Source organism: Belonocnema kinseyi, chromosome 4, assembly GCF_010883055.1.
Source record: "Belonocnema kinseyi isolate 2016_QV_RU_SX_M_011 chromosome 4, B_treatae_v1, whole genome shotgun sequence".
NCBI lineage: Eukaryota > Metazoa > Arthropoda > Insecta > Hymenoptera > Cynipidae > Belonocnema > Belonocnema kinseyi.
The window spans coordinates 101755120-101776212 of record NC_046660.1 but is presented as its reverse complement, the minus strand read 5'-3'; the positions used below and the strand labels follow the sequence as shown (position 1 = coordinate 101776212).

At 32.2% G+C, this 21093-nt stretch overlaps 2 protein-coding genes across 2 annotated transcripts; one reads left to right on the top strand and one right to left on the bottom strand.

Moving 5' to 3' along the window:
• Positions 1 to 26: 26 nt before the first annotated feature.
• LOC117171192 (DNA polymerase eta-like) lies at positions 27 to 11064 on the top strand. Its single transcript, XM_033358269.1, has 7 exons — positions 27 to 734; positions 936 to 1070; positions 1169 to 1377; positions 3169 to 3335; positions 9111 to 9334; positions 9422 to 9545; positions 9622 to 11064. The coding sequence occupies exons 1-7, from the start codon at positions 598 to 600 to the stop codon at positions 11008 to 11010; spliced, it is 2385 nt and encodes a 794-aa protein (XP_033214160.1). The 5' UTR covers positions 27 to 597; the 3' UTR covers positions 11011 to 11064.
• Positions 11065 to 11182: 118 nt separating this feature from the next.
• Positions 11183 to 17257, bottom strand: LOC117171193 (protein FAM98B). The gene is made up of 5 exons (XM_033358270.1): positions 16899 to 17257; positions 15618 to 15981; positions 15254 to 15544; positions 14780 to 15078; positions 11183 to 12056 (listed from the first exon to the last, which is right to left on the bottom strand). Exons 1-5 carry the CDS (start codon positions 16934 to 16936, stop codon positions 11537 to 11539), a joined length of 1512 nt encoding a protein of 503 aa, XP_033214161.1. The 5' UTR covers positions 16937 to 17257; the 3' UTR covers positions 11183 to 11536.
• Between the last annotated feature and the right edge of the window lie 3836 nt (positions 17258 to 21093).

Genomic DNA, 21093 nt, shown 5'->3' with positions numbered 1-21093 from the left:
CTAAACCTAATATAGCAAAAGAAATTCAGTAGCCCTGCCAAAGACTTTTCTTAACCTCTCAATAGTTTGTAAATGCGTTAAAGAGATTATGTCAAGTATGACAGTCCAACCTTAAAAAGTCGGTGTCATTCAAAAAGAGCTAAACTCATTCAGTCTTTGCTTGAAATGCGCATTGTAGTACATTAGAGATTCAAAACCACTCGAGAAATTGGCCGATTCACTAGTCTTAGACCAATTCAGTTTAAAAAATCTGAATCTGCAAATGGGTTCCGTCCTGTCCAGTCCTGTCAAAATTGAAAACCCTAACCTATAAACAAAATGAAAACAAGCGCGCGGGAAGTCCGCGTAGTAAACCCAGTAAACAATCCATTCTGCTCGCAAGTAATTTGTATTACTCATTTATTTACGTTATTTTACTTACCGTCATCTTTATCCAATTGACATTAATTAAATATGTAGCAGAAATTCTTATATTTACCTGAAATCTTCCAAAATGTGTGAAAAAAGTGAACATAACCTATAGTCATAAGAAAAAAAGCTTGGTGTAAGTGACAGAAAATACGGAAGACTATTTATTTTTACGAAATATCACTCGCAATGGCACTTTTTGGTGAAAGAATTGTGGTCTTGATAGATATGGATTGTTTTTTCTGTCAGGTTGAAGCCAGACTTCAACCTGAATTTAAAGGAAAACCACTTGCAGTTGTTCAGTACAATCAGTGGCTTTTAGGAGGGTAAGTATTTACATACTATTTTATTCATCATTATTTTGTATAAATTACCTCTTTTATTACCAATGGCTATGGACGCCGAAATGTCGGTATACAAGCTGGATCTTTTTGGTACCTGTAGACACTTCCTTTTTTTTATTATCTAAAAGTTTTTCATTAATTATAGTAACTTTAAATTAAGTGTTACAAAATCTGATTTTGCAGAATAATTGCTGTAAATTACGAAGCAAGAGAATTTGGTGTGACTCGTCATATGCGTGGAGAGGAGGCAAAAGAAAAATGCCCAGAAATAATTTTAGCTAGTGTTCCAGCTCTTCGTGGAAAATCAGATACATCGAGGTACTTATATATAAACTATTGCCTAGTATTTCTGTCAAAAGTATTAATTTTTCACTACTATTCTGGCGTATATTTCAGTTTTTTTGTCCCTTTTTCAGGTATAGAAATGCTGGAAGAGAAGTTATAGATGTATTAAAAAAGCACTGCAATAAAATTGAGAGAGCTAGCGTAGATGAAGCTTATTTGGACATTACTCAAATAGTAGATGATCGGATGGTTGCAACTCCCGCTTCTTCGGATGATCTACTGGAAAAACTGTCGAATACGTACGTTGTGGGATACTCAGAATGTGACGAAAATAACGAGGGTGAGAAAATTATGCTTAATTTATTATATAGAACTCACAGTCTCTCTCACCTATTCCCCGCGTTTCCCCTTTTTTAATTTTCCCTTTTTCTCTTTAAATAAACGATATTTGAAAATACATTTGTTTGGTTTACATCTACAAAATTATTCTATTCAAAACTAGAATAAGCTACCGCGAGTAGTGAAAGCCTTTTTTAAATTAGGAATTATCTATTGTAATTAATGTAACTTTTTTAAATTGGACTAATTTCAAACTAAACTATTTACAATACAAATAAAACTTTAAAGGTCAAATATTTTTTCAATTAAAAATAATAAAATAAACAATTTTGTACCAATTGTTCGATTTGACCAAAATTCAATCAAGAATTACATGATTTACTACAGATCTTTTTCAATTGAAGACAAACTGAATAAGTTCTAAAATTGAAGGGTTGAATGCAATAACCACCTTAGCGCTCAAACACGCGGAGAATCATTGTCCACGAAGCAAATTTGGAAAATTGTTCAAATTTGAGTCTCGACATTCAGTACTTGTAGAGAATTTTGTTGTGCATCTTTTTTGCATGGCAACCAAATTTGAAGGTAGATGCAGTTTTTTTGTTTTTTAAGGAAAAAGAAATTTTACTGTGAAAAAAAAACTCTTTTGCATTCAGCTCGCTAAATCTATACCGGGAATTGATTATTTGTTTTGAAAATTTGTTTAATATTCTTCAACATATTTTACGACTGTTTGAGTGTTTACGGAGTTTAAAAACCATTTTAGGGTCGTATAGTAAATTAAAAAACAAAAATTTTCTTCGATACCTTGGATGAATATATACAAACGAGAAAGTTGCGTAAGGAAGTTTCGCAGTATGAAAACTTTCAGTAAGAAAAATCTTCCTTAGGGATCAAATCAGTTTTTCCAAAAAAATGTAGGTCTTTTGTTATCAGGGGAAAAACGTGAGAATGATATGAAAATTATTTAACGGTTGGTTCAGAGAAATTTAATGAATAATTTCAATTTCAGTTATATTCATGGAACTTCAAATTATTCTTACATATTTTAATGAATTTTTACGATTTCGAGAGATTTGAACCATTCCTAATGAATTTCTGGGAGCTTTAAGGAATCAGTTTTATTTCAATGGATTTTTGCAGATTTCTTCAATTTCAAGGGATATGAAAGAAATCCATAAATTTAAAAGGATTTGAAAAATTTTAAGTCATTTAAATAAATTCTCAAGAATTTCAAGAGATTTCGATTCAAACATTTTTAGAACGTTTTTAATCGTAAATTTGTAAATAGTTTGATTTTAATATTATAAAATAAAAATCCAGTGACTTAAACATGTTATTCGCGTGCGTGAGCTTACTGCTACATTAAAATATTTTAGGCGCTTAAATTTAAACTATTTTTAATTTGATTTTAAGAGTTTTGTTTCCATTTTACATTCAAAGTATTAATTATATTAAATCTGAAATAACAAATCCTGGGCAAAAATGTTTAATTATACTTATAAATATCACTGTTTAATTATCAATGAAGGTATTTTTAGCAGAACAAGTGTTCTTGATTGTAGGAATGATTCGAAGCATATAAGAGCTGTTATTTAACATTACTCTTCTTTTGTGTTTAGGCTTTCCTTTTTTTCTTAAACAAATTTCCCTATTTCCCCTCCTATGAAGTCATTTTGCGCTGTGATTCCTGCATTATACCACCATTTAAGCGTGTAAGCTATTGTTGATCTACTTAATAATTCAATCTTAATAGCAGATTTTCATCCAAATGTCCTTATGAAATTTTTAGAGGAAAGGCGTAAAGGTCTAGAAACGTGGTTGAGTTCCTCATTCGATGAATTAGATGACATCCAGTCTCAAAAACTTGCAGTTGCTGGTACTATTGTGGAAGAATTAAGATCTGATGTATATGAAACAACCGGATTCAGATGCTCTGCAGGGATTTCATACAATAAAGTACACTGATTTTATATTATAATTTTATTTCAAGTAATTGAGGGTCAGTTTAATGCATAACGGCAGGCCTCGAACTCATGCTACTGGTAATATTTTTCTTAACTTTGCAACTATTTAGCTGCTATTTTGAAGAAAAAAAATCCACCGATGCTACTATATTCTCAGATTACTGGCTAATGCCTAAACATTTCAAAGGACTTTACACATTTCAAGAAATTTCAAGAGGTTTTAATGAATTTGTACTGATTTCAGAGATTTAAAAATATTTTATAGCGTTTCAAAGCTTTTAGAAATTAAAAAAATTTTCCAAGGGATTGGCGAGAATTTCAAATATACTTGCTTTTGGTATTGTGGCTTTGGGGTCTTCAAGGATGAAAAAAATTGCAAAACAGATTGCTATTTTCTAATTGCCCGCTTTTCCGTATCTGAGGTTTCAAAATTATAACATTGTATTTTCGCTTCTTATGGTATCTTATCCTGAGGGGGATGGAAGATGTCTACTTTTTCATACATCAGGTTAACAATTTTGCAAGTTTGTAATTTTCTTTTTTTATTTTGTCTTATGCTTAAATGGGACGGGGGACATTATTGCTACAGATTATTTATAATAATCTTAAAATTCATTCACATTGCCCAACTTTCAATTCGACAGTTTATTATAGTCTTTATTATAGTCTTCACGAAGTTGTCAGCATATTATGGAATGAAAGTATAGTATTCTATACCCAATAGGAAGGAACCCGTGTTTCACCGTTTGGCTCAAAACATTTTTTGTCCAGGAATGATAAACTGCTGAAGATAACCTAAAAATTTCTTAAAAACTGCCAAAATATTTTTCAAAATGATGCATTTTTTACTAAATGTACATATTCGGTTGAAGTTTGTTTCATGTGATGAGGAATTCTTAGATCGATCGAAAAATCCAGGAAAAATATTTAAAAATTCAAAATTGAAAAAAATGGCGGGTTTTCTGAAAGTGGCTTTCTTCGAAAAGGCCACCTTCAACTCTTTTTTTTTTTTGGATTCTCGATAATATGGACTGCATATTCTCCAAGTTTGGATTTAGTTAAACAATTTCTTTCTAATGATAAGGAAATCTTAGGGCGCAGTCCCATGGATACATAATATTAGCAGAGTATCAGATTTGCGGACTAGGTTATTCGCCCAATCAGATAATTGTAGGGAATTTGCTGAAAAGTGTTCCGAAAGCGATAAGTTCGACCCGCGCCAATAATATTGCCCGCGCAGGGTTATGTGTGGTTAATCTTAATTTGGAACTCAAATTCCTCGAAGAATATGTATTTTTTACACATGGTGCAAACGAATTGTTTTGGGACCAAGGTCGAGATTTCCGAAATCGATCAGGGGTAGAGGTACTGATAACGGAAGGTTAGTGGAGTTTCCATGGAAACACAATGTAATTTCCAAATGGAATTTTCATAGAATTTCCGTGGAGTATTTTTCGGGAAATCTTTTCACGCGGGTCTAAATTCAGAGCTGAATTTCTTAAATTCCCTTAATCCTATAAAATTATCGAAATTATCTGAATTCCTAGAATTTCTTAATGTAGCGAAATGCGTAAAATTCTTTTAATCCCCTGAAATCATACAATTCTGTGAATATTCTGGATTCCTTGAATTCTTAAAATTTGTTGACTTTCCTGAAATTCCCCGTAGTTTTTCACCATTGTATCCTAAAAATCCTAAATTCCTTTCAATATTCTGAATTCGTGAAATTCTTTGAATACGAAATTCAGAATATTGAAGGAATTCGGGGGATTCAGAGGATTAATGGAATTCTATAAACTCATTCAATTGAATTAATTTAAAGAGTTACAGAATTTGGATGATAAAAAAATTTAAATTAATTTGCCTGAATTTCTTAAGTATTCTGAATTTCTTAAATTCTTCAAATTATCTAAATTTAATGCTAAATTTATTTGATATCCCTAAAGTTCTATCAATTCCTTCATTATTCTGAATTTCGTGAATGCTCTAGATTCTCTAAATGTTCTAGAATCCCTGAAAATATCTGGACTCCCTAAAATCCTGGGTTTTTCTTGAATATTATGAATTTTCTGAATTTCTTGAATATGCTGAATTTTCCGATTTTCTTGAATATTTGTAATTCCCTGGATTCCGTACATTTTCTGAATATTCTGAATTCTGTCAATTCTGTAAATTTGTGAAAATCTGTCAGTTCCTTCAATGTTCAGCAACCCTTGATTTTTCTGAATTCTCCTAATTTGCTAATCAATACACTTTATTATCTACCTGTCCTATGACCGTACATTGTACGGTTTACAGATTTGGACAATTAGGAGGCTGCCAATAACGCATCATATTAAGAAAAAACAAAAAACAATGTATACAAGAAAAGGCGTCCTTATTGGATGATTTCTGCTCCGCACTTCACTTGTATGCACCATGGGATAGACCAGTTTCGATATATGCAGATTACATATAAGCAGAGTATAAAAACTTTCCTTGTGCTATTTATTCAAAAAAGGATTACAAAAAAACGCGATTAGTCGTAAAATATTTTTTTAAACTTGACTAGTCATCCCGAATCCCATATTTACTTTTTTTGCACAAATTATCTGCAAAAACATAGTAATATTTTATTTTATTATCTCAATACTCACCGCAGAATAATTCCCGTCGTTATTACACATGTAAAAAATATTTTAACTAATAGTTTCCTTTTTCACTTGTCAAACACTTTTCAAATATTCGAACACATTACGAGCGCCTGCGCTAAGCTATTTTCAGGTCCCGGCGCGGGTCGATCTTATCAGTTTCGGAACACTTTTCAGCAAATTCCCTGCAATCATCTGATTGGTCGAATATCCTCCTCCGCAAATCTGCTACTTCGCTATGTATCCACGGGACTGCGCCCTTAGATCTATCGAATGATTCAAGAAAAATATACAAAATTTCAATATTAAAAAAATGGCGGCGGTTTTTCTGAAAATTTTGAAATTGCATCGTATTGAAAAAATTCAAATTGTTATTTTTTCATAAAACTACCGAAGATAGGAATAAAATCAAGGAAAACAGTTGTTTAGAAATGAATTTTCTTTACAACATTCTGTCTCGCTGTTTAATATCGGTCACTACATAAATGATCACGTGAAACCGTTTGCGGTCAAATTTTAGAAAGTTTTTTAAATTTGTCTATAATTATTTCTTATATTTCTAGATTCGATTCGTGTATTTTAAGAATAATAAATTATTTCTATTAAGCCAAAAAAAATTGTTGAAAATATGTTGACGCGCAAAGAATGACGATAGCTTGTCGTTTTTAAAATAAATTAAACACTAAAGTTACTTGTTTAAATTTAAGTAGAGAGCAACAGTGCAATCAGGGATGTTTATATTTATTATCTATAATGATATATTCGAGTTATAGTTGAAATAGTAGAGGAAAAATGTTTTTTAAGTGACCTATTTATCGAAAAATTCGGCTAAAATAGTTTTAAAATATATTTGGTATCTAGTGAAAAATTTTGGATCTATGAACAAAATAATTTTTTAGATTTTTTGAAAATTATATAACTTTTCTAATTTTCATCAAAATTGAACATTTTACTTAGATAATTTGCAAGTCTTTAACCCATCTATAAGAAACTTTGACAAAAATTTATAAAATTTCAAAAAGAAAAATTTCGAAATTTTGAAAATGCACTCAATTTTTTAATTTTGGTTCGAAATATCTGATTAATTAACTTATAGCCTTTATTTTGGGGAACTTCAGAAGTATATCAAATACGGATTCGATTGGACAAATTCTTCAAAAGTTAGCGTGGCTACAACATTCAGGTAACCATACATACAGGCATACAGATAGACACCGATAAAATGTTATGGTTTTCGGATTCTGTGAGTGCCGAAACGTAAAGATCCGTTAAAAATCAGAGATTGAAAATTTGCACGATTACATTACATTCTCAGGAATGAGAATGTAAAAAGTGAAAGAGACTTTTTAAAGGAAATTCATTTCTAAACAACTTTTTTCCTTGATATTTACTCCTTTATTTGGTAATTTTATAAAAAAAATTAACTTTTTTGATTCTTTTTTCGAAAAATGTTTTTTTTTAAATAGGAAGAAATTTTTTACCAAAAGCTAAGCCAACCAACCGAATATTCTGGTACAAAGCTGCATCATTTTGACAAATATTTCCCCGTTAAATTACATGGAATTTGAACATATTCCTTTGAATATCATGAAATACTTGAAGTCCCATGAAATCCTTTGAAATCCAGAAAAATTTATTCGCATACCTTAAAATTAAGCAATCTTTGAAAATAATGCGCACAAGATTTAACTATAACGGTTAATAATGTGAATCTATTTAGGGTAGTTACCCTCTTCAATGCTCTCTTTTTATTAAAAATACATAAATACTTTCATCATCTGTTTTGTGTGCTACACATATTTTCTTCGGATTTTTTGGCCCGATTTGAAACACAATTTGCAACTCTACGCATAATTAGGGAGTGGTTTACCCCGACATAATTTTTGTATTCATGTTGGATGGACTTTATTTTACTTTCTTCGTTATAAAACTATCTTCCCAATTGTCTTTGTTTATGGAAAGTATATATTATCATAGACACAAAATAAAAAGTTTTAGGGGTGGCCATCCCCATTAATTTTTTATTTAATTTTTTTGGCGTAACTCGTCAACTTTATTTTTGTCTCAAGTGCAAAATATTTTTTTTTTCAAAATTTTTGCTGTGAATTTAAACATTTTTAGTACAACTTTAAATATATGTACGGGTGGTTTATCCCCTTCAATTTTTTTTTCGTTTTTGAGAAAATCACGTTATTCATCTTTCATCACGAGGAAATTTTTCCAGTAGGTTTGATCGAAATCAATTTGGTTTTCATACACAAACGATTTTAAGGTATTTTAATATATTTACAAAACTTCAAGAGGTTTAAACAATTTCTAAAGAATTTCTAATGGTTTCAGAAGATTTAAAACATTTTGAAGGTTCCATATTATTTTATAAGATTATAAGGAAGGAGTCTCAACAGTTTTCGATGGATTAAAAAAAAAAGATTTTTCTAGGGATCTGAATATAATTTTGATAGATTTCAAAAAGGACTTTATCACATTTTACGGAACTTTTGGAGGATTTAATCATTTTTGAAAGCTTTGCAGATTTTAAGATATTTTACGGAATTTCACTCGGTTTTTATGGAATTACTAGGATTTTTTCTTGAAAAAAAGATCCTAATCCATCTTCACTCCATTGGGAATCGAACTCATTGGGAATTTTAAAATAATGACTAGGATTTTCACAAGTTTGAAGGGATTTTGTACATTTTATGGAATTTAAAAGAGTATATGGTATTTTTAAATATTTGAAGGAATTCAACTTGATTTAAAAAATCTTATGGCTTTTTTTAGAGAACTTTAGTACATAAATAAGATTTAATTTCAAGGGATTTCTATGATTCTCATAAATTTCAAGCGATTTAAAATTTAATTCCAACGGATTTCAAAGCTTTTAGGGTATTTAAAATGATTCAAAAATATTTCATGCGACTTTATGGAACATTTATATTTTACACCAGATTTAAAAAACAGTTTACTTCTCTATTTAATATTATTATGACTACATAATACTATTCTGCTATTATTTTTTTAATCTTGTTCTAGTATTCACACTATTTTTAATTTATATTTAAATTTATCATATAAGTTCGAGGCCTCTAATTGAAAATTTTTAAGTGAATTCTAATAATTTTAATCATTATTTTCAGATCCTGGCTAAGCTAGCATGCGGTTTACATAAGCCCAACAAACAAACAATATTACCTTCGAGCGGTGTCCCTATTTTATTCAAATCTCTGCCAGTAAAAAAAGTAAAAAATCTGGGAGGAAAACTAGGAGACGTTGTAACCGATTCCCTTAAATGTAATGTTATGTCTGACCTTTTGCGATATTCTATGCAAGATCTTCAAAATTTTTTTGATGAGAAAACAGGGTACATACTTTAACTTTGATATACACTTATGTTCAATTTTTAAAAAATATCTTCATTGTAGTAAAATATCGAATTTTCTTTATGCAGATCTTGGTTGTACTATATCGCCCGTGGAATTGACAATACACCAGTGACAACCAGATTAGTATCGAAATCAATAGGTGTATGCAAAAATTTTCCTGGAAAGCAGGCTATCGACAATGCAGATCTGGTAAGTGTGAATTAAATTATTTGAATACGAAAACCAAAACCGTAATACAGATTACCTAATTCTGATTTTTTGTTAGTTAAAACACTGGCTTGGTGACCTCTCAGCTGAAGTTTGTGAACGTTTAGAGCAGGATCTTGAAGAAAACGAACGGCGTGCTACGCTTCTGACAGTCAGTTTTCATTTCTATCAAGATAAAGCCATGATTTCTCAGTCAAAATCGTGTCCTCTAAATTCCTACAAGCCGGAGAAAGTCGCCTCTTTATGCTACAATGCTATCATAAAAGCGACGCAACGCCCAATCGCGTTTATAGGCCTCTCTGCAGGAAAATTTATACAAGTTAAGGGCAGTGGACTTTTCCGCAATTACTTCACAGCAAACGCAAACAAGGAGGAAAGTAAAAACAACTCTTCACTCATGCTAGAGGCTAAGGTTAGTGAGTCATTGGACACATATTCTGAATTTGAGAGCAATCAGAAAACAAAATTGGATGTAAATTCTGAGTACCTTGAACACCAAAATATAGACACACCAGATCGAAAGAGTGAAAACTTCTTCAGAAATTATGCACCAAAGTCTCATAGTAGTTTCGACGCAGCTCTGGATTCTGAAAACTTTAAACAATCTTTTTTTATTAATATTTTAAAGGAGAATCATGTAAGCGCAGATGATAAATTAATACCCAAAGCTGAGATTTTAGAGACCGAAATAGATAACGAAGATAGTGAAAATTTTGATAGTAACTCTAACAATATTTATGCGCCAGAAACCGCAGATGTGGATCATCTCGAATGCGCAGAAAATATAGATACTCCTACTTCTAAAAATTTTAAATTTTCCACGCCGAAAAAGGAAAATGTTGCGGAAATGAAGACTTCACAATTCTCTGCGCAAATATCTTCAAGTAATTGGTCTGCAGCAGAAATGAACAATGTGGAAGCGTTTGTAAATATCAATGAAAAAATAACGGTTGAATTGCATGAAATCTTTCCAGACCCAAGCGACATAGATCCAGGTGTGATATCACTTTTACCACCAGAATTGCAAAAAGAAGCTACCGAACTTTTGAGAAACAGCACTAAAACAAACAAGAAGGCAGCAATTTTGGCGAAACATGCCAGATTAAAAAAGAATAATAAGGTAAAGTCTCCCGAACCAGGTTCGAGTAAAGGTGGAAACTCGATTCATAGTTTTTTAATCAAGTCGAGTTCAAGTTGTGAGACTGATGAAACGCTAAAGAAATGTGAAAAGTGCCATCAATTAGTACATGTAGAAAAAATTCTCGAACACAATGACTATCACGTCGCACAGGAGTTACAAAAAGATTTGAATAAATCCACGACCGATGATGCCTATTCTAAAAGAAAGCAGAGTTTCGATTCAAGTGTGGTGACAGTTAAAAGACGAAACACGGAAAACTTTAAAAGTAATACAAAAAGTAAGTCAATAGCTTCGTTCTTTTCATGAACATGCATTGTAAACTTATCTAGATAATTTTGTAAATATTGTAATGAGTGAAGTGAAGAAATAATTGACTTTTGCCATTATAAAACTTTTACGTTTAGATACCAAATTTATTAAATAAAGTAATGGTTCAAAACCCCTGAAAATCAATCGTATTAATTATATCCTCGTTTTAAATTCGCTTTTTCACTTTCATTAATTTGATCTGATCTTATTAATATAAATCAAAGCCTTTTCAGTAATGTTAAATAAATAATTTTCGCAGAAAAAAGATCTTTATTACGATATTTGACCAAAATGATTGGACTAACCATACCATACTGGAATACGTATTTGTTTATTAATGTATTACAATTCGTTAATAATTTATAATATTATCAATCACTATGGTTTTCTTTAGAAAAAAATTTATTATTATTGATCTTCGTGATGGGATCCTCTAACTTAATCTAGAATCATGCAGACAAACCGACAATACTTTTACGCGACAGGAAAAAAAAGTAAGCATACGTTTTCACTGAGATATTTTTTAGTAATTTCTCCCTCTTCCACGACTGTAGCTTCCACTTTGATAATTAGAATCGCCTTGATTCCACCCCCCTTGAACTCTGCCCCTTTTTGCTTCGTCTCTTCGATTTTCAACGTAAGGTCCTCGCTTTTCATAGGCGTTAGATTGCTGAGCTGACTGTGCTGAAGATTGAAAGTAGTCTTCGGCTCTGGGCTTTTGATTGTACTGACCACCAGGTCGATTCTGGCCAAAATTATTTGTCGCGTCTTTGTTATCGCGATATCCACCCCCATAGCCTCCTCCGTAACCACCGCCGCCTCCATAGCCTCCTCCACCTCTGTTTCCATAACCACCACCTCCGACTCTGGAACCAGCGCCCCCACTACTGAAGTTTCCACCGCCTCCACTACTAAATTTTCCACCGCCTCCACTATTGAAGTTTCCACCGCCTCCAGTATTGAAGTTTCCGCCGCCTCCGCTATTAAAGCTTCCACCACCTCTGCCACCGCCTCGCATTTGATTTGCGCCCCCTCTACCACCCCTGAAATAATAACAAATAATTAAAAAATGTTCTGAGATTGTATTGATCTTGAAGAGTGCACAAATTCGTATTTGATTATAGAATCAGAGTTGGGTCACATATAAAACGGAACTTGACCGAAAGCCTTATCCATACACTTTGTACGGGGTCCTTTGTTTAAATGGGTTGAAAAATATCTTAACTATGAATAAACTAAACAATGGACCCATGATGAAGTCGCTTTGTCAGATTCTTAAGAAACTATTGGAAAAACGTGCAAATTGTAATTTTTAACCAATTTTCCATAACATCTGAAATAACAAACATTTTTCAATGCTCTTGGGATCATTTTAATGGTTAATTTATAAAGAAACGTAGAAACGCAGTAGTGTAATTATTCGACAATTTTCACATTCTCATCAGAAAAGGTATTAGAATGCTGTCAAATGTGCCCCCCCCCCCCACCGTTTTTGTCAATATCCACGTTTTTAGACCCTCTGCACACAAAAAAACAGAGCTTCTCGAATTTATCTGGCATTGTGTTCGTTTATCTGTCGATTTTTAGTTTGGTAGCACCATAACTTTGGAAAAGATTGAATTCGTTACCCAGCCATTTTAGATAAAAATTCAAAAAGTGCATTTTTAAAATAGTTGACACCACTTTTTCAAAAAATCCTTGTGAAGTTATTCGCAGTACTCAGAAAGACAAACAATATATCCTAATGCATTTTTTCGGTTATGCACAAAAAATAAAAAAAAACAACGAAAATGTTGCATAGGTTTCAAACAATTAAATAAAAAAACGTAAAATTCTGAACAAATAAAATTAAAAATGCTTAATACTTGAAAGCTGAAACTTTACGTTATTTGTAACTTTCCAGTAAGTGAGATACTGGTTCGAAGACGCAACTTTTAATGTCATTTTTTCAGTAATGTTACTTTTTCTTTATTTTATATGATTTGCTTATTTCCATTTTAAGAGCTTTCTTATCTTTGGAACTATATTTTTAAGTACAACAAAAAATGTTTGCGGTACAACATGACAAAAATAATTTGAAGTTCTTTTTAAAACATACTGTGTACTTTTGTCTTTTAACTAATGAATATATTTTTCACATTAAAGCAATTAAAGTGGCGAAGGATAATTTAAAGTAATTTTTGAAGTAACTAAGTTACTTCCTCTAGTAACTGAGTTACTTAATTAGAAAGGTGTAACAAGCTACCTTTTTGCGAAGCAACGTAACTATAACTAGTTACAGTGAACTTTTGTCTATTTCAAGGGCCGCGAAAATTTGGATATTTCAAGGCTGGAGGAGCCCCCACGTCTACCACGAGTCGTGGAGTGTTTTTTTCAAGCGATGTTCATTGGCTGTCCTTGCATTTACGCATTGAGTATATTTTTCAAGTATACAATGCATTTGCGCAATTCTGTTTTATGCTTTTATCGGTTAAGGACCTGGCAGTTTTACGAAATACAATCAAACTAACCCGATTCTGATCAAACCGATCTGATACACTAACCTACAATTTTCGACATTTTGCTTCGTGTCACTAAAAGCATAAAAGGTCGACAACCTACACAAAAATGCAACATGTCTGAGAAATTATATTCTACAGTAGAAAAATATTAATATTCGTACATTTATGACTTATTTTTATCTTTAGAATATTGTCTTATAAAAGTCGTATACATTCCCATGATGGCATCCTAAAATAATCAATTGAAACCAACGTGGGCTTCCCGCTCCTCGGCCAGGGACCGTGCAGGGACCCTTTTGGGAGGTAACGAAACTACGCGAGACATGGAACATCCCACCATGGGGGACTTGAAATAGGTGCGCCTTGGCCTAAGCAAGAGTTCGCTGTACTTTTAAAACAAACCATTGTATATAAAACGTATTCCAAATTTAAAATACAATCAGAAACATTTAAGGTTGAAATACTATTCAAAGTTAACTCTCAACACTTAAAGAACCTTTAAAAATTATCATTTTAAATATAAGGCATACCTGGAAAAATGAATAATTTATGAAACAATTTAAAATCAAAATAACGCTCGAAATGAATTGCTAAAATGGTTCGACAACGAGTTCATAGTTTAAAAATGTTAAACCTAAAAAGTCTCAAAATTAAACAATTCTCAGTACAAAAAATCGAAGTCTGAGAAATAACAATTTTGAATTGTGTGTGTAAACTGTGAATCTATAATTATGTAATTGTAAATTCCAAGGTTAAATTTTGTTTAATCCAAACGTTTCAAAATTTAATTTTATTGAGCATGAAAATCTGCAGAATATCGAACGACTTAAAATAAATTACATAACAGGAATGCTCGACATTGCATTTTTAAAAATTTTTAAACTGTTGCGATTAGAATTTGAAACGTCAGAATTTAAAATGTAAAACAATTTATCAATGAGAAATAGGTAAAATTATTTTGATCATCCGTTCCAAATGTAATATCAAACTTAAAATTCAAATAAATAAAAATGTCCACATCCATACATTTATCCGAGGTTTTGACACGGTTTTGTGTCTTTCAAGGTTGAATTAAATATAAAAAAAACATTTTCGTATGCTGAAATTAAATGTCATTTTTACCAAATTTATTTATTTGAAATAGAAGTTTGATTAATCACTAATTTGTAAAAACTTGGACGATTGCAAAGTGTTTTTCAAAATACGTTTTACAAAAGTTACGTTATCCAAAATGAATCTGCTTTAAATTTGTTTGAATATCTTACCCAAATCCTCCTTGACCTCCCGCGCGATCCTTTTGCCAGGGAGGCATTTCTGGAGGAGGGGGTTCCTGTTCATAAGGCCGTCCACCACGATCAGGAACTGCGCCTATCAGTACACTGTTGACTTGACTGCGAGTATTTTTGCGAACAGACGCGTTGCTTGTTTTCTCCAAAATTGCCAAATCCTCTCGCGCTGCGAGTAATTGAGCAATCGAAACGTCTGGTTCACTTATCATACCATCTCTCTTACTCTTATAACAGGACATCACCTCCTTTTCCTTGCTTTTTAATCTATCCGACCACTGAAAAAATGTCAAAGGCAATGAACGTTTATGTCATAAATGTGTATTGAAATGGTAAAATAAACTCTCAGAATTGAAAGTTCAAAGTTTAGAGTATCGATATCCGAAAATCTTTCAATTGAGTTTAAATAGTTTCACACATAAACCTGAAAATTTAGAAGTGCAATGTTCTTACCAAAAAAGACTGAACCGTCACGTCCAGTCGTTTCAGCAGCATTTCTCGTCGAATTTTATACTCGGACTGTAATTCTCCCTGCAATTGTCTCAATTTTTCCCACTGGTTACTTGACAATTTGCCGACGAACATCGGCTTGCTCAAGAGTTCTTGAGACACCTGGCCTATTATTTCTCTTAGTTTTGCCTCTACTTTCTTAAAGAGCACATCCGCTGGAATATTATCAGGTGGCTTCTGAAATCTAAGCATCACCAGCACTTGCTTCAAATTTCTAGCAGTAGAAGTTTCGTCCTGTAAAATTCAACAAATTTATACAAAGATATTCTAAAGAATTAAGATATTTGTTCTAGAATTTCATACTTACGATAGTAACTTCCATTTTTTCATCAGCAGGTTTCTTGGATTCCAAAATTGCGCTAGTCATAAGTTCGGTTAAGAGATAATCCAAAAGGTACAGTCTTTGTTCTTTATTTGCTAGTCGTTGATTGACGTTGCCCGTCATCAACTCTTGATTGACGCATCCTAGTTCTTTGAGGAATGAGCTTAATTCTAAGAGAAATGAACTAGCATCTTCTTGTGATGTGGTGGAATGAACACTTTCATCGAGTTTGCTAAGAAATGATATTTGTTCCGCTACCCATGCTACAAGACCTGTGAATTCCACAGATTTTGGTCCGACTTCAACGGCTTCACAAAATTTCTGATAGTTAAGTAACGGTCCCGTGTACCTGCCACATATACACATTATTATTAATTACGTTTCCTAGGATTGACTGTGAGAAGAATCCTATTTTTGGTTTCACAGTTTAGGTTTCGAATTGTATTCTACTAATTACTTCCAATATCCTTATCGCAAAACTTTGCTTTGTCCACCCATGCACAATTTCACTTTATTAATTACTTATGTTTGACGTTTAACTTTCTTTTAAACGTTCGGTTCTCAAATTTGGTTTGACTTATCATTTGAATTTGATACCAAATAATACCAGAAAAAAAGAATAATCTTAATATTCTTCTCAAAAGCTCGCGTTTTATGCACCCATCGCCACTTTTAGGACATTTAATAGTGTGCGCCTAGGTAAAACGCAGTCTTCCGATAATTTTGTTGGGATAACTCTTTTTCTGGTGTTGCCGTATATCAAATATAAGTGAATAATGATAGAAAATCTGAGAACCGAGCATCTTGTGAAAATTTATAATTATTTCCGAATATCAGATACGGCTTATTTAATTAAAATTATAAATATGACGTTATAATGAGTTATTAACATTTAAAATCATATACATATTACATTATTTTCGTTAATAACCTACAGTGACATTTTCAAACATGAATTGAAGTCACAATTTTGAGACATTCTACAAATTAGAGAACTTAAAGAATTATTATTTTCTAATAAATATGAATATAGAAAAGCTGAAAATACCCATAACCTTATTCGAAATGACATCAAACATTCCCAATTGCTTCAAAGAGTTTTCAAACGAAGATATGAGTGAATTAACTTAATGCATTTATTCTTCCAAAATTTGAAAAAGCAACATAATTATTAAATAATGCTTAAACATGTGCTAGTTGTATTTAGAAAATCATAATTTTATTATAGCTTGAAGCCAAATTGTATCCCCCTAACCTCAAACTTACCCGACATCCTGGAGGATTTGTAGCATTTCTTCTTCCATGTTTGAAAGTTTTAGATGTTTAAAACTTTTCTCGTTGGAAGACAGCTTGTTTGCTAGACCTAACGCTATAAAAAACTACCTATTTCGTGAAAATGTGAATGAAATCTTGAGCCAATAAACCTTATGTCAATCGTTGGATCAGATCTGCCGTCCGGTTCCGGGGGACGGGGGTCATTCTTGAGTTTGCGCATTTGTATTTCAAATATATGAGGGAAACACAAGATGGCTGCACGCCGAGGGCCAAAGAACTGCACCAATTGCATGGGGCGGCGAATCTTAGGGTAGGGTGGGGCGAGATAAGCATAGCTGCCCTTTTCACGTCAGTATTTAAAATCTGCTAATTCATTGCTTGAAAGTAAAGCAATGTATATATTCTTCAAACATTTTTAATGAAAATTTAACCAAGATAAAAGTAACTAAAAAAGTATCTGCGGAATTAGAAACGAAAATAAAGAACAAGTGCGCTTGGCTCATATCGCCCCATGCCTGGGGCGGGTTGGCGGGATGAGCTAGACATTGGGGCGAGATGGGTGACTTAATTAAATCAAATTAAATGAAATTAAGAGTCTTGTTAAGTTTGAGAATTTAAAAATGAAAACATCTTACATAGCTTTCCAAAATTGAACGGAAAATTTTAAAGTATTTAACTTCAAAATTATGTAATCGTTAACCCTAACCTCTACCGTAACTAACACTACAAAGAGTAAATATAAAAATGAATTATATCCACATATCTTTTAGTAATTCTATTATAGCAATCAATATAGCAATTTTTCGACTTGACCATGTACATTATCTCAGTAAAAGATAAATTCTACAATACGTAAACGCCCAAATACTAGACTGGTCTACTACAATTACTGCATGACACTGAATTTCATATAAATTGGGGTATTACACAGTTTTTTTAAACGCGTCTGCCGTATTTTTAAACCACAACAATGTTTTTCTTATTTTTATAGCATTTTACGAGTTTTGAAACAAATTTATTCAAGAAATACACCAGTAAAAAAGTCTCTCTTCTGGTTGATAGCAACTCATATTATTTTATCATACCTATAACAGTGCTGCTGTCATACTTTTTCTTAGAAGTTTTGTCGACAAGATTAGTTTTTTATACATTTACACCATAATTAACATCCTGCACAATCTGATAATATAAAACATTTCATCCTAACCTACTGACTGCTACACTAAGAGGTTAGGTTAATGCACAGGAAGAGGTGGCTCATTCCGCCCCATATGACATTTTTTAGTGAAATCAAAATTTTACCTATTTCGGTTCTACAATTATATATAAATTTGTTGAAAACTTAAGGTCTAATAAATAAGCTATCTAAATAACCACTGGAAAAACATCTAATATGTGATTTTGTGTAATTCTTAAACCTTCTAAACAAATGCAAAATAGCGGAATACAGGTCTTGAAATTTTTACTTTCGTTTTTTCTAGATTTATTCAACATTAAGCGAAACATTTTCAAAAAAGAAGTTTGATAATGTTTTTCCTGATATTAATACAAAAAACATTTGCAAAATAAATGACAACCTACGAGAAGATTAAGTGACTCATCTTACCCTCTATGCTCATCTCGCTTCACCCTACCCTATTTATTTAAATATTGTGATGGAATACGATTTGTTTTTAGATATTTATATTTACTATGGCGAAAAGTCATATAATAATTTTGATAATATCAGAGATGTGTTACGTTTGGTTACGTCCTGCCTGTTAGATCTGGCATTATAGGTCCGTTGAGAGCAGAGTTGGTAAGTTACGCGTGACGCGAGTTTTTTCATGTATATTACGTTTTTCGCGTAATATATATCGAAAACAGAAGAAACGTCTGTAAGTTACGCTTTCAAGATAGCCGACTTGCAAAATCAAAGTCATCAGTGTTTACAGGTGCAAAACCACATTTTTCAAATATGATAATTATTAATAATTTTGTAGAATGCGTTATAGTAATTGAAAATAATAATTATGCCTGGACTGAGTAGAAATACTCAAAATTATCATTTAATCCCATGGAAGGATTTGTTTTTGGAGAGGAAGAAAGGGCAGAAAACTTTCGCAATATTGTTTGATTCTTTCGATGATAATTATTATGAATAATATTGCATAATATTATATATGTAATTATGCAGAGTCTCCCTAATTATAACCTCACACTGCTTCAACATTTATTGAAATTTAAAGAGTTTTTTAATATTGGTATTTATTTAGTGCGAGATTTAAGAGACAAATAAAGTAAAATGAATGCAATGAAACTCTTCAATAGCCCTCCCAAGAATTGACGCCGCGCCGCGGGTAGGTGTAACGGGAGTGCGCGGGGTCTGCGGTTGTCACTCAGACGAGCACTCAGGCGTGAACACACAAAAGCGGAGCAAGTTATAATGAGTTACCTGTAATAAGCGTTGTATAGAGAAAAATGAATATTTTCAGATTTAAGCATAAAATTGAAGATTATTCTATTCTTTTGAATACGCGATTTTTCCATCTGTATAAAATGTCATCATAAGAATAGGATATCTCCGAAACTTATTAATTTTTATTTCCATAGTGACCGCCGCATAGTTTCCTATTCCCCAAAAGAGAACGCGTTTTCAATATATTTAATTCCATCTAATTGTACCGATAGGCACACCTCACAGAGATTTCTTGTATTCCGCAAAAGTGTTCATATTTTGAGTCTATTTAATTCCTTCTAATTAGTTCACAAAATGTGTATAAAAAATTGTTTTAATTCCTTTATGTAGAATAGAAGCTTAGAAATTTTAATTCTAATCAATTCAAGTCTGCCTTTCCGGCGTTGAAATGATTTTAATTCACATCTTTTACATCAATACCTTTTTTTAACACGTTTAAATAAATTATTTATATACAAATAAATATAAATTATGAATATTTTCCTAATTTAAAAGTTATAAAATGACTTACTAATTAAAAAATAGTTTAAATAAATGCTTCTATTAAATTTTAATAAGTCGATTAAGCGGAATAGGATTTAAAATTTTTCTTGACCCGTTGGAGGATTTTGAGACGGAGGAAAAATCGCGTATTCATACAAATACAAATTCTTAATTTTTCTGGATTCAACGCCTATTACCGGGTTAGATCCCACCCACTGTCAGCCCCAAAATCGGCGCTATAAAAGAGTTCCACTGTAATATAACACGAATCGATAAACATACAACTCTGAAAATTTATCTAGAATTCTAGATTCTGCAGTATTGTGAATTTACACATCACAAATCATGTACGAAGCAGAATTTTTTCCGTGATTGGTTTTTATGAATTTGTAGGAAAATTGGTTCCACATTTTTTCTTTAGGCCTACTCTGTCGATTTTTTTTACTATTTATTTGAGGTTTATTTAAGGATTATTTATATTGCGTCCATATGGACGTAATATACGTCAACTCACGCAGAAATTATGGTCGAGTGGAAAACCTGGGGGGGGGGGGGCTAATTTTATTTTGTAATTTTTATTTCTAACAGTTGCGGAAAATCCGAAACTTTGTTGAAGCTTCGAGCCCCGGGAGAATCTCTCCGTTTACCACCCCCCTTTATCCCCTATGGGGCCGTTCATAAACAGGGTGTGCTCACTCCCATGTATTTAGAGGGGGTACTTATAGATTGTCGCAAAATGCAAGATCAGCGCCACCTAGGAAGTGTAGCAAGAACTATTGCCTACGCCCTACAGGAACGACCCCCCTTCCCTTCTCGCCATAATTTGTAGGTTATGTGGACTTCTCTTTCTGAAATAAATACATGAATAATAATAACCAATAAAACAATCCAAAAATTAAACAAAATAAAATCTATAATCGATCAAATTCAATCAAATGTTTAAGTCTGTTGGAATCGTTTTGATAGAACGAACAATCAAAAGTTAAAGTCAGCTGTTGGAATCTTTCTATGATAGATCGATTGCAACAGACTTAAAAATTTTATTGCATTTGATCGACGATAGATTTTATTTTGTTTAAATTTTGGTTTGTTTTATTGGTTATTATTATTCATGTATTTATTTCAGAAAGAGAAGTCAGCATAACCTACAAAATAAGGTGAGAAGGGAAGGGGGCGGTCTTTGCTGTAGACAGTAGTTCTTGCTACGTCCCGTAAGTGGCGCTGATCTCACATTTCGCCAGAATC

Excerpts from the sequence above, each read along its gene's own strand:
- LOC117171192 (XM_033358269.1), top strand. The coding sequence starts at position 598 with ATGGCACTTTTTGGTGAAAGAATTGTGGTCTTGATAGATATGGATTGT. Across the intron at positions 1,378-3,168 it reads ATGTGACGAAAATAACGAGG|AGGAAAGGCGTAAAGGTCTA; the intron begins GTGAGAAAATTA and ends TGAAATTTTTAG. Across the intron at positions 9,335-9,421 it reads TTTTTTGATGAGAAAACAGG|ATCTTGGTTGTACTATATCG; the intron begins GTACATACTTTA and ends TTCTTTATGCAG.
- LOC117171193 (XM_033358270.1), bottom strand. The coding sequence starts at position 16,936 with ATGGAAGAAGAAATGCTACAAATCCTCCAGGATGTCGG. Across the intron at positions 15,982-16,898 it reads CAAATCCTCCAGGATGTCGG|GTACACGGGACCGTTACTTA; the intron begins GTAAGTTTGAGG and ends TATATGTGGCAG. Across the intron at positions 12,057-14,779 it reads GGAGGTCAAGGAGGATTTGG|GGGTGGTAGAGGGGGCGCAA; the intron begins GTAAGATATTCA and ends TTATTATTTCAG.